Source organism: Hippoglossus hippoglossus, chromosome 5 (genome assembly GCF_009819705.1).
Source record: "Hippoglossus hippoglossus isolate fHipHip1 chromosome 5, fHipHip1.pri, whole genome shotgun sequence".
Lineage (NCBI taxonomy): Eukaryota > Metazoa > Chordata > Actinopteri > Pleuronectiformes > Pleuronectidae > Hippoglossus > Hippoglossus hippoglossus.
This window is the reverse complement of record NC_047155.1, coordinates 11,596,232-11,608,175: the sequence shown is the minus strand read 5'-3', so window position 1 is coordinate 11,608,175 and position 11,944 is coordinate 11,596,232. Positions and strand designations below refer to the sequence as shown.

General features: G+C 40.0%; 1 protein-coding gene across 2 annotated transcripts; it reads left to right on the top strand.

The window, feature by feature from the left end:
* Positions 1 to 10: 10 nt before the first annotated feature.
* si:dkey-264d12.5 (coiled-coil domain-containing protein 30) lies at positions 11 to 10,077 on the top strand. 2 transcript variants are annotated; one of them, XM_034585531.1, is made up of 16 exons: positions 11 to 129; positions 1,143 to 1,319; positions 1,411 to 1,531; positions 2,289 to 2,515; positions 2,895 to 2,993; positions 3,363 to 3,528; positions 4,682 to 4,732; positions 5,169 to 5,281; positions 5,980 to 6,090; positions 6,344 to 6,439; positions 6,551 to 6,691; positions 6,891 to 6,997; positions 7,646 to 7,787; positions 8,280 to 8,416; positions 8,507 to 8,624; positions 9,089 to 10,077. In XM_034585531.1, exons 1-16 carry the CDS (start codon positions 115 to 117, stop codon positions 9,101 to 9,103), a joined length of 1,836 nt encoding a protein of 611 aa, XP_034441422.1. In that variant the 5' UTR covers positions 11 to 114; the 3' UTR covers positions 9,104 to 10,077. The 2 variants fall into 2 exon arrangements, with proteins under 2 accessions (XP_034441422.1, XP_034441421.1); XM_034585530.1 differs by lacking the exon at positions 9,089 to 10,077 and having other exon boundaries at positions 8,507 to 8,873.
* The last annotated feature ends 1,867 nt before the right edge of the window (positions 10,078 to 11,944 follow it).

Sequence of the window (11,944 nt, the reverse complement as noted above, 5' to 3'; positions counted from 1 at the left end):
AACAACGGTCCGCTCGCGTGTTTACGTCGCTGCTGCTGCTCTGGAACGTTCATCTCCATGACAGCGACGGTACAAACTAAAGTGTGAGGGGTTTTCTGTCGACACCGCAAACAAATGGATTCAGCAGAGGTAAGAACACCATTGAACTCCGCTGCAGATGTGACATTTCATTTTCTGTCGTTCTCTCTTTCTCTCCTTGTATTTCACTTTCTTTCCTTCCTCTTAATTCTCTTTCTTTCTCTTTCTTACTTTCTTCCTCTCTCCATCCTGATACAACTCTCACCATTACAAACGGTTGGCTCTTCATACACCACATAAACACAACGGAATGAGTACTTCAACAGGAGCAGCTCCAGCTGTCGCCACAGACACAGCTGCTCCTCGCAAAGTGCAGACAGTTTGACCAAACGAGTGTCGGTCCTGTCTGTAGTTTGTCAGGATTCTTTTTGGAGCCATTTTGGGGATGAAAACACAGTCACACAGGAAAGTCTTTGAGAGGAGACACCGATATTTCACCTCATTCTTGTTCATTGTGACCCCCACTGTCTGTATGTCAAGTTTCAGAAGATTTTACTGTAGACATCTTGAGAAACTTTAAGGGAAAGTTGGCTATGTTTTCATTATGGCACTCGTAACTTGCTCCTATTAAATATTATTTTATATAAACAAAATGTTTCCTCCTTAAAAGTGCAAGTAGTCCTTTCCATATTTGGACTGTGTGTATATATATATATATAGTACCATTTTCTAGTCTGTTTAACCACTCAAAGCTTCACTAGGGTAGCCCTGAAGTGCAAAACACAACAAATCACAAAGACAGTAACAGACGTTCAATCAGCAACAAGCCTTTTCGATATAGTAGGTACTTCTCTGTTAGAAATGAATACCCTTGTATTTTGGACTTCAGGGCCACCGTACTTTACAGTATAAGTCACATTCACCCATTTGTACAGCACTTCAATAATCATTTATACACTGTCTGCACAGTCGTCAGGCAGTTTGGGGCTCAGTAGCCCAAGGACACTTCAGGATTGAACCAACAACCCTCTGGTTAATGGACGACCCTCTCTACCTCCTGAGCCACAGCCACCCACCATGTCATGTATAGAATCAAGTCCACAAGTGACCCATGTTGTCCACAGGAGGAGCTGGAGCAGATTACCACATGGTTGACAGAGGAGGGATGTGCTCCCGACTCCCCTAAAGAGGCTCAGCTGTGTGTTCTATGGCGTGGCCTCCAGAGCACCAGAGCCTGTCTGAGCAGTGCGACCCGGGAGCAGGACATGCAGCACTCACAACACTTGGCAGAGATGGCAGAGGTAAGTTACTGCAACTCCAACTTTGTCAGCCGGAGACAGAATATGTCAAAGTCTGGACACGTCTGATGTTGTTGTGCTTTTTGTCTGCGAGGTGCGGAAATCCTTGGAGCAGATCCGCATCTTTACAGAGCAGAAAGACGTGTTGGCTCAGCTGATACAAGACGAGAACGACCAGCTTAAGGACCAGCTGCGGCAGCTAATATCCCTTCAAGGTTGTAAACATGAATCCCATCAACATAGCATGAGCATTGGTGTTAAAACTCATACCTCTGAGTCTTTGTCCTCAATATTTCTATATATATTTCCAAGTGATATGTAATATTTCTCTTTGGATTAGAGCCCAACAGATCAATCAAAAAGTAGTGGATCTGAGACGTTCAAAGTCATATAGATATCTGCGTTTATGTTTAAGTTGATAAATATTTTACTGAAAAAACTGCAGAGAAATGTTCACATTTGACTTAAATATGTTTATTTTCTCTCAAATTTTCAAGTTCTAAATATTTGGTTATATTAGCATTTTCTTGTTATTTAGTTATTTATAATAAAGTTTATGAATCATCTTAGAATATCAAGCTTCAATTACATTTATATGTCATAAAGGTTTGTTAAAAAGGAATCATTGCCACAAATTTTAAAATGCAGCCTTTATATTATCAATATGTCAATAAATCTGTATCGGAAATATTTTACTCCTCAATATTGGTATCGGCCAACAACATTCCATATCAGTCAGACTCTACTCAAGATTAAATGTACATTTGGTTTGTTACTTTTCAGCAGTAATCTAAAGCCATATAAGCAGAGATGTGTAAATCAAAATACTGTATAAACAAAGCCATTACTGGGGTAGATTAACATTATGTGACTGCTCCCTTGGAACAAGGTCAGCAAATAAAATCAGCTTCCACATTTACAGCGGCAGTGAAATAAAGCCAGTCTCCTTCCTCTCCCTCTTTACTGAGACAGACACCCAGACAAGCGAGGTGGCTAAAATGCTGCACCAGCAGGGCCTCACGGAGCTGATTCCCAGCAGCCCCAGTGAGCAGGTGGCGTACCTGCTAGTGGAGAGGGCCTCTCTGCAAGAGACAAGTGAGCATCCTACCAACAGCAACAGCAACAGCTTGATGAGTGCTGGAGACAGCAGCAGCCCGCCGAGGACAGAGACACAGGTGTCCAACAGCAACGTACGACAGGTTAGAAGACAAACATAAACAAAAAAAGCTAAAATGGCTCATATGTCACATTGTAGTTCATTGACTTTTAGCTTTGATAACTTGAGCCTGAACACGCAGAGCCCTCAGCACAGTCAGGAATGTACAAGCATTTTCTCTCCATCATAGGAGAAAATAATGGATTTTGTGAAAGTTTCTTTGTTATTTGTCTTTTGAAGCACGTGATTCCTCTTTGTGATATGTCTTGTACGTTTAAGTCATAATTCAGTCAGATTCATGTTGACAAGTGATATCTTGTTGAGATTTCTCCGGTTGTTAGAGAAACACATCTTACATTACATTATTTCTCTGTGATCAAATGATTTACTCTGTGATTCTGTGATGTAATCTTATCCCTCAGTCTCCCCACAAGGGGGCACCACATCACGGCCATAGTCCCTGGAGGAGACTCTTATTCGGACTCCACAAAGCTTCGCAAAGCAAACACAGTTTTATTCCTGTACGTACTTCGATTTACAGTAATGTGACTGCATCCTGTTAAAATATTAACTAACACTAAAAACTGCCAACTTGCATGTCCGACTGTGAGGATTTCTTTTTTGCATGTTGTCTGTTGAAAACTCAGCAGCATCCACTTGACCTGCTCCCCTTTTTGTTCCAGTGCTCCTAAGATCTGCTACCAGCACAAACTAGGGAGCTTTGCATGGCAGAAGAAATTCAAGACACAACGCCACACGTGTATCTTCATCCAATGCACTTCTCAAGGTCTCTCTTGCATGTAATTCTGAAGATTCCTCTTTGTACTTACTGGTTGGCTTCAGAGCCGCTGTGATCTTGGTTGTTGGGTGAGCCGTGTCTCTCTCTGTAGGCGGAGGCCAGACATTCGAGCGGCCAGTCGAGCAGTGTGGAGAAGAAGTGCTCTCTTCTGGAGCGGGACCTGGAGGAGGGCTCCCGCCGGCTGGCCATGGCCCACAATGAGATCCGACATTTGACTGATGAGGTGGAGTCAGCACACTTGACCCAAAAGACTTATGGTGAGAGTGCGGCTTAACATTTTCTGTGAAACAGAGGAACAGAGTCAATTCATGTCTCTCTGGGAGTTTAATTCAGCATCTGCAGATGGAGTCGCAGCAGAGTCAAGTTCACGAGATGCATGAATAAGTACAGAGCTCAGGAAAATGTTTGTGTTTGCTTTTATACATGTTGATGAGTCGCTTTGAATCTGAATGATGGCTTTTGGTACAACAACAGCATCTTCGAGGACAACAGATTCATTCATATTGTTTGTACCTTGGACACTGAGTGAGACACTAACATGTACGATACAATGTAACTTTATTGATCATATGTAGGGACATTTTATTAGACAAAGCAGCACAAATAGGGAAAAAGTAGTAAGAAATAAAATGAGAATAGAAAAAGCATCCAAAACTCAAAAGGCACTCAGTGGTGCACCGCCAAGGCCAAAAAAATGCTATTTTGATCCAAACCAAACTTTACACAACTCATAAATATCAGCCCACTAAATGTGCCTTATTGTCTTGAGTCAAGATCTGTGCACTAGTCTCATAATCTGCAGCTACACCAACATTTAATGAGCTATTCCCAGACCCCATCAGGTTTGATGAAAATCATTTTGGTAGTTTTTACCATAATAAACAGACAGACAAACATAACATAAACATAACCTCCTAAAATAGATTACGAAAAAGGAATACTACATACGATACCAATATACAATACAATATAGAGATTCTACAAATGTACAATATGTTCATGAAATACAGATTATTAATTTACATGTGCAAGGTGAGCATTCAGTCATTTCTACTGTGATTTGCAGAGAAGAATACATAAGATCTGGAACTTTTCATTATCAAGATAAGATGAGAGTGTCACAGAGAGTTCTCATGGCGATAATACAGTACGCTGCTGTCACTGTGATTGTCCTTATGCTTTTATTTATCATTTAATAAAGGCTCCCACTGGTTCTGGGAAAAAGAAAAACATCGCAAACTTTCAGCTTCAATAGATATTTGTATGTTCCAAACTTTCCCAAGTTATTTTAACATCATACAGAATCCAGAGAGACTGAACAAAAGCCGAAGTTCCCAAACTCTGCAGCAACTTGTGTGCAAGAGTTCTTTGCACAAATCTGCGTTTTATTCCATTGTTTGTGTTTTTCAGAGCCGGAGCTGCAGGCAGCGCAGCAGGAGGTGGAAAAACTCAAGATGTGCGGTGAGATTTTATTTTTCATGTGCGTTCTTTAATTTTGTTTGTCAGAGAATGTCTGTGTTTTTGTTTGTAAGGGAGAGAAAAGCTCAGGGTTACGATCTCACTCTCTAAGATTATTCTGTTTGGGAGCTGGAGATTATTCCATCGTGTACAGGATGAGAGGCAGAGCCACAGCGCAAGTGTATAAAGGGCAAGCACACCCAAACACACAATATAGGTTTGCCTTACACAAGGACCATGAATTTTGTCTCTCGTCACTTAGGATGCATTTTAGGAAGGGACTTTTAAAAGGCAATATATAACTTAAAGGACAAGCATTCAGTTTTTCATATATATATATATTTGTACGTATATAAAATCAGCATGATAAAAGTGATATTCTTTATTATATGTATTATTTATAGTCTGACAATCACATGATCTGATTTTATTTAAAAAGAAACGGAACTGCGAAAGGCCAAAGAGCTGAACGATCGTCTGGATTTTGAGATCCGAGTTTTGAGGAACAGGGTTCGCTCACTGGATGCTGAAAAAAGTTCTCTGCAGCAGATGGTAAGAGATGATGATGATGATGATGATATAGTGAGATAAAACATATATTCAATAATCTGTTTGACTTTTGAGTTTTAAGACAGGATAAAACATCCCATGGTCCGTTTTCTGTCAAATGTTATGGAGTTGGCTTGTAGAATGAAAATACACGAAATCTATACTTTTTACGACTTCTTTTACTGCTTTATGTCCACGTGGCTTTGACAGTGCAGCGTGAAAACTGAGAAAAGTACTGCAACTAAAACAGACAATTAATTGTGTAAACCAGAAAATGATCAGTATATAATCAGTAAATAATCAATAAAGAAATCTAGAAGTACTGCACAGTGGTCGAATGCGTCCACCAACCAGTGCAGTTTCAGTCTACATACATCTTTTTTCCAGACTCATGAGGTCACTGTGACCTTTGACCCCTTAAAAACTAATCAATAATTCCTTGAGTCCAATTGATCATTCGTGCCAGATTTAAAAGGTGTTCTTAAGATGTCGCGTTCACAAGGTAAAAAAAATTGCTTATGAAGTCACCTTGACTTGTAACCTGTAACTTCCAGAAGGTTCAAGCCTGATTTATCATGTTCATCACATTTAGCAGTCGGAAGATGCTGTATAAATGTGGACCCTGGTCAGAGACACAGATGCAGTACTTGACCCATCAGATCATACAACACCTGTGGTTTTATGTTGTTTCTTTGTCCCAGGTTGTATCTTTGCAGGAGGAGGTGGAGCAGTTAGAGTCCGACCTGCAGGAACGACAGCAGCAGATCCACACTGTGCAGCTTCAGGCTGAGCAGGCCAATGAGCTGGCTAAAGTAAATCCTTTTATTCATTTTATTTTTCTTTATCATTACAAGAGAAAATTATACCTCAAAACAAATCATTCTATATATTAATATCAAACAGTGTGTCAACCCTCTTTGTGCATGGAATTATTATTTTATACTGATGCAGTCTTTTAAAAGAAGAAGATGTAGAGTCAAATATAAACATCAGTTTCAGCAAATGTAGCTCAAGATATGAGGTTATTGTGAGTTAAACCCTGTTTGTTGTTACTTGTGTTTTTAGTCGAGGGAAACTGAACTGAATCAGAGCATCCAGGTTTGTAGAGATTTACAAAATAGCCTCAGTGCTCAGAAGAGATGTATTTTGGAGGAGTCACAGGTGAGTGAATCTTAGTTAAAAGATTCTTAAGAAGTTTCAGATTATTAAATCCAGTAACAAATAATTAGAATTATGTATACATTATGTCCAAACTTTTTTTTACCCTTTCAGATATATTATCTAAAGCAGCATCTGGGTTTTTGGAATCAAAAAGAGGCCGATTGGAAACATCGTGAGAACTGGAAACAGGAAAATTCCTTTACCAAAGAGGGTAAAGAGCAACAGCTGAACAAGGAAAACACACAGAATAAGGTTATATCTTACATATGCTGCTAATATACCAGAACTAACCTACTTCCCTGTGCTGCGTTCTTTTTATCAGAGCAAAAGGACAGAGAAAGCTAACATCCATCCAAAATAAAGCTGTAAATTCATTTGATTTGGTCAAATTGACTTTCCTAACCTACAAACTGTGAATACTGAAATCGTAGATTTGTGTTGTGGATCGTAGGAGTTTGGTGATGATTCAGTCAGGACTCTATTGTCCAGCCAAGATGAGTGTGAGACACTGAAGAAGGAGATCTGTGAAACCCTCAAATGTCTGGACAAAGAGCGCAGGTAACAGGCCCACGACACCTGCAAACACTTCAAACTCCTCCACGACTTTGTTCCTGGGAACGGGACGTTTCACTTTGGTCGCCTACTAACTGCATCATGTCTGCTTTACCTGTGGCTTTGTCCGTCTCTGCTTTAACTTCCGGGGCAAACAAAGGAAAGACAAATGAAAAACACACTGCTAGTCAGTCAGCCGCTTTTACCCTCCACTGTTTTTATTGGTCACTAGAAATGGATTATGATTAGTTACTTGCTGTTTGCTGTGTAACGTGAATAAAACTTCTTTACATTACCTCATCTGTGAACATCTATGCCTGAGTTGCATCAAGTAGAATTTCACAACAGAAGACAACAACTCCCATGATCCAACGCTGCTTCATGACATCATCAAACTGGGTCTTCTGTTATTGTATTTATTTAGGGACACCTAGTGGCCAAAGGGACATATTGTACATTTGAATTGTATTTGATTTTTTGAAATCAGCTTGCGACCCGTTCTTCTGTGTCTCATGACCCACCCGGGGGACCCTGGCCCCTAGTTTGGGAAACGCTGCTGTAGAGTTCATTGACAATGTTACAGCTTGAAAATCTGCATTTCACACCCTGAAATGACTCATGACTCATGTTGTATGTTTGTCCATCTGTTGACAGTAAATACCACGAAATGAAGGAAAAACACAAAGTCAAACTGTGTCGGGCAAAACAAAAGTTTGATGATGAAACCACGTGGCGTGACGAGAAGATAAAAGGTCTCGAGCGAGAGCTGTCGCTGTGTTCCCATTCGTTAACAAAGGTAAACCTGCAGCTTTGGCTTTCTGTCTTTCTGTCTTTCTGTCTTTCTTTTCTTTCTAGAGTTTAAATAAAAGACATGAAGAAATACAATGAGGAAGAGGGTATAGTAGATGGCGGTAATGCACCTTGATGTTTGTTGCCACTCGCCAATAAACTGAACAAAGAAGAAGAAGAATGAATATAAAGATTGTTGTAGAAAATGAATGGAAAACAAGATGGGGGAAAAAAACCTGCGCACATAAAAACAAGTCAAGTTCAACATTATCAAAGAAGAAGAAAAAGGGGCGGAACCTCTTCACAGTTTGACCTGGTGTCACTTGGACTTAAAGATGAATTGAGTAGATTCCAGTGGTCCAAGGTCAAAGGTCACAGTGACCACCGATTGGATGCAATATGTCAGGGAGACATAGAGGGATTGAAACCGCACTGGTAGGCGGAGGCATTCAACAGCAGGATGGTAATTGCATTTTTTGTAAATGTTTTTCTTTTCCAGGAGAAAGAGCTTGTTGTGAGTATAACTGCAGAGAACGAGAAACTACTCGCTGAGAGGACGAGGTTGTTCCAGCAGCTCAACGAGGAGGAGCACAACAAGCAGGACACAAATCTAACTGCTGCTTTGTCCAAGTGCAGGTGCTGAATGAGTCCACACACAGGAGATAGCAAAAGTCCTTTTTGTGATGTGTTCACTGACGAAGACGAGGTGTTTGTTCTGATTGTAAGGGTGACTTTTCTGGAGGTGGAAAACAAGACACTGGGAGAGAAACTAATCCACATGTCGAATCAGCTGACTGTCCTGGAACGAACCATACAGAGCCAGCAGTCACGTCACTTTGCTGAGGTACTGGAAACAGTAACACCTGCTTTATCTGTATATGTAGGCTGTGGTCTGGAGCAGGTGTTCTTCATGTTGTTGTAGTTTTAAAGCTACTTCAGCTTCCTTCTGATTAAAAGCAAACCTCTGAGACTGTAATGCCTCAGACGTCCTCAGGGGGTCTTCAGAGTTATTGTTTCATTCTCTTCGAAACATGAATGTCTTTAACTTTAATATATTATTTATTTTTCAAGATATTACTCTAGACCAAGTGTTTAATTGTCAAACATAAAGCCAGACTGATATGGATTTTGGATATGATTTATTCTGAAATGAAATAATATTTATCTAACAAAGATGCTTGATTTGTTTTATTAGGAACTGAAGAAAATACATAAAAGTGTTCAGACTTCAAGGAAGGGTCTGCTGACGTTTCAGAACTAGATCTTTGTTTGATGAAATAAAACATCATAAAATGTTTGTGTCTCTAGTGTGATGACGCCTAAGCCTTCTGAAATCCAGACGTCACTGGAGGAGACTCAGAGTCGTCGCACCAAGCAGACAGACGGGACTTCTCCCTGTCTCGATCAGCGGAGGTGGGTTACCTGAACCTGACCACTGCTCAGAGCCACTTCCAACTATCAGCCTCCCCGGGCGCGCCCTCAGCAGCTCAGAGCGTTTGTGTCCCTGAAATTCTCTATCAGAAATATGAATATATCGTTTAGAAACCTTAAACGTAAATTTGATGAATAAATACCAGGAATCTACTTCTGGCTCGGCAATGTTCTTTTTCAGTTTAATTTAATTTACTCTCAGCACAACAATCTCTCGAACTGAACCTTCACGGACAGGTCTTCTTTAGAGAGTTAATGTTAGTTATATTTATAATAAAATTATTAAAAAATGGAATTATTTATTTAAAAAAATAATTTGAGCTTGATTTGAGGTAGGTATAAATCAATTCTTCTTTATACTCTTTCTTGTGCTTTCTTCTTTGCATTAAATAAAACACATTTTTTTATGTCACTATGGAAATACAGTTTGAAGTGGTGTGTGTATGTAGTGAAGTCATTTGAAGTAATGGTTGTTAAGTATAAGAAAGTTATAAAAACATAATCCATTCACCATTTACGGCCTCTTGCTCAGTTTAACACACCGATTCCTGGAATGCATCAGCTGCAACATCTTATCAATCCAATTACAGTTCATAAATCGAAGAAAAATCCAGTCTGAGCTGCTGCCTGCAGGTGAATCAGCTGCATGTTACAGCTTCTTTTCAGTGACAGCGGCACGTTTAACCCCTTCGTCCAAACCATCATAAACACTCAATATTAAAATGCAACATATACAAGAATTGACGAGGACCTTAGAAATGCACAAACGTGTTTACAGCACAACTTGGCTTAATGATGCGATTTGACAACCAACGATTCACAAAGATATAAGAATAACAGAACCAAAGCATTTTGAGATTCTCTAATTTACATTTATATATAAATACACACACACACACACACACACACACACACACACACACACACACACACACACACACACACACACACACACACACACACACACACACACACACACACACACACACACACACACACACACAAAGCAAATTGACAATAATCCCAAACAGTTCATTAGTGCAAAATACAAACTGAACACAAACCCTAACCATAAACTTTTCAATGTTGATCAAGCTGTGAAGATTTGTCAACGCCGTGAACTGCAACATGAGCCTGAGATTTATATTTTATGTATCATTGTTCTGCTATTGGCTTTTGACTAAAGTCCACAATGAATGAATGTGGGAAATGAAACAGCCTGCGTTCTGTGTCAATAACCAACACAAAAAAGTAGTTTCATCGTTCCAGTAACCGCCTTCGTAAGCAAACTCATGAGGAAACTCTGCCAACCGGTCCCGTCTTGTGTGAGACATTAAAGAACCCAGTGTCCTGACTGTGGTTAAAAGATTAATGTTATTATTTCTGAATAAAGTCCAGGTAAGGCCTGACAAATCCTTTAAGTTGGGCGACTTGAAAGAAAATATCTTAACAACTCACTGACTTCCTGCATGCTACACATCTTGATTTGGACGTCAATAGTGTGGTTACAGATACAAAGAGCAACAAATAGTTTTCCTAAGTAAGAAGGTGGGACGTGGTTCGGACAAATCACTAATCGGGAGCTTGACAGGGGTGTTTGGGGGCCCCAGAAAAAACAAATCAATCAATCAAATCAAATAGTAAAAATAATAAAGTTGCAAACCCTCACCAACTTCCCAGGCACATGATGTACACACACATTTTAAAGTTCTAGTCTTTAACCAAACTAGTTAGGAAGCTTTTTACAGAAAGTAAGTGCCAGGTGCTGACCCTGGTGTCGTAGTTTCATGTACAAAATCGATCATAGAATTTAACAGGGCTCTCACACAGCTGTTCATAGGGGAGCCCTCTCTCACAATGGGGGTCCAGGCAATTCCCTGCTTTGCATACCTTGTAGCAATGCCCCTGTCACTAATAGAAAACTCTCTGGTTGGAATCAGACTGTAAATAAAGATGGACTCTGCTTCCTCCCACTATCCAGGAATTAAGCAAAAATATTCTGGATATGGACGCCGCCATCTTGAGCAGTAGCGAGCGGGGAATTGAGCTGCAGTAGCAAGGTCTCGCTGATACACTTGCTTGACCCAAGCGCGAGTCAGTCTCAGCAATCAACTAATAAAACTAATCTTACCGGAAATGTACACTTAGATGTACGTCCATGTGATGATAACTACTGTAAATGACAGAAGTCCTTTATTTGACGTGTACTTTTTAGTTTGGTCCAAGTCCAATCTGCTAACATGGAGGAGTGTGGGGGGGGGGGGACCAAGATGGACTGAGGGAAGCAGTCCATCTTTATATACATAAAGTCGTTTCCCTAAAAATAAGGGAAGTGTGAGAGAAAGTAAGCTCATAAACATCAACTAATATCTAATATCAAACATCTCAAAAATAAATATAAAATCTCAAAGCAAAAAGATATACGATACAATATTCTGACAACTGAACTTTACCATGCTCCTATCTTTAACTCCCCAAATATGACGTCTCCCATTTTCAACACGCTTTAATATATTTAGTCATCAAAAATAATTTATTCCAACACTTACATGGTACAAGGCATCATGTGCAGACATTGACCTGAGTCCTAAAGAAAAAAAACGTGATTCTCTGAAAAGGCAGGCGGTCGATGGGAGATTGTTACTCAACAGGAAATCCAGTTGTTGGCAGATTCCTCACGTGAGAACAGAGGAGCCACACAGTGTTTTTATCAGATATCAGAGAGAAGGGTGG

What these genes read in the sequence shown, in the direction of transcription:
- si:dkey-264d12.5 (XM_034585530.1), top strand. An exon ending in ACTTGGCAGAGATGGCAGAG is followed by an intron (nt 1,320 to 1,410) that starts GTAAGTTACTGC and finishes TTTGTCTGCGAG; the next exon opens with GTGCGGAAATCCTTGGAGCA. An exon ending in GCAGCTAATATCCCTTCAAG is followed by an intron (nt 1,532 to 2,288) that starts GTTGTAAACATG and finishes TTACTGAGACAG; the next exon opens with ACACCCAGACAAGCGAGGTG.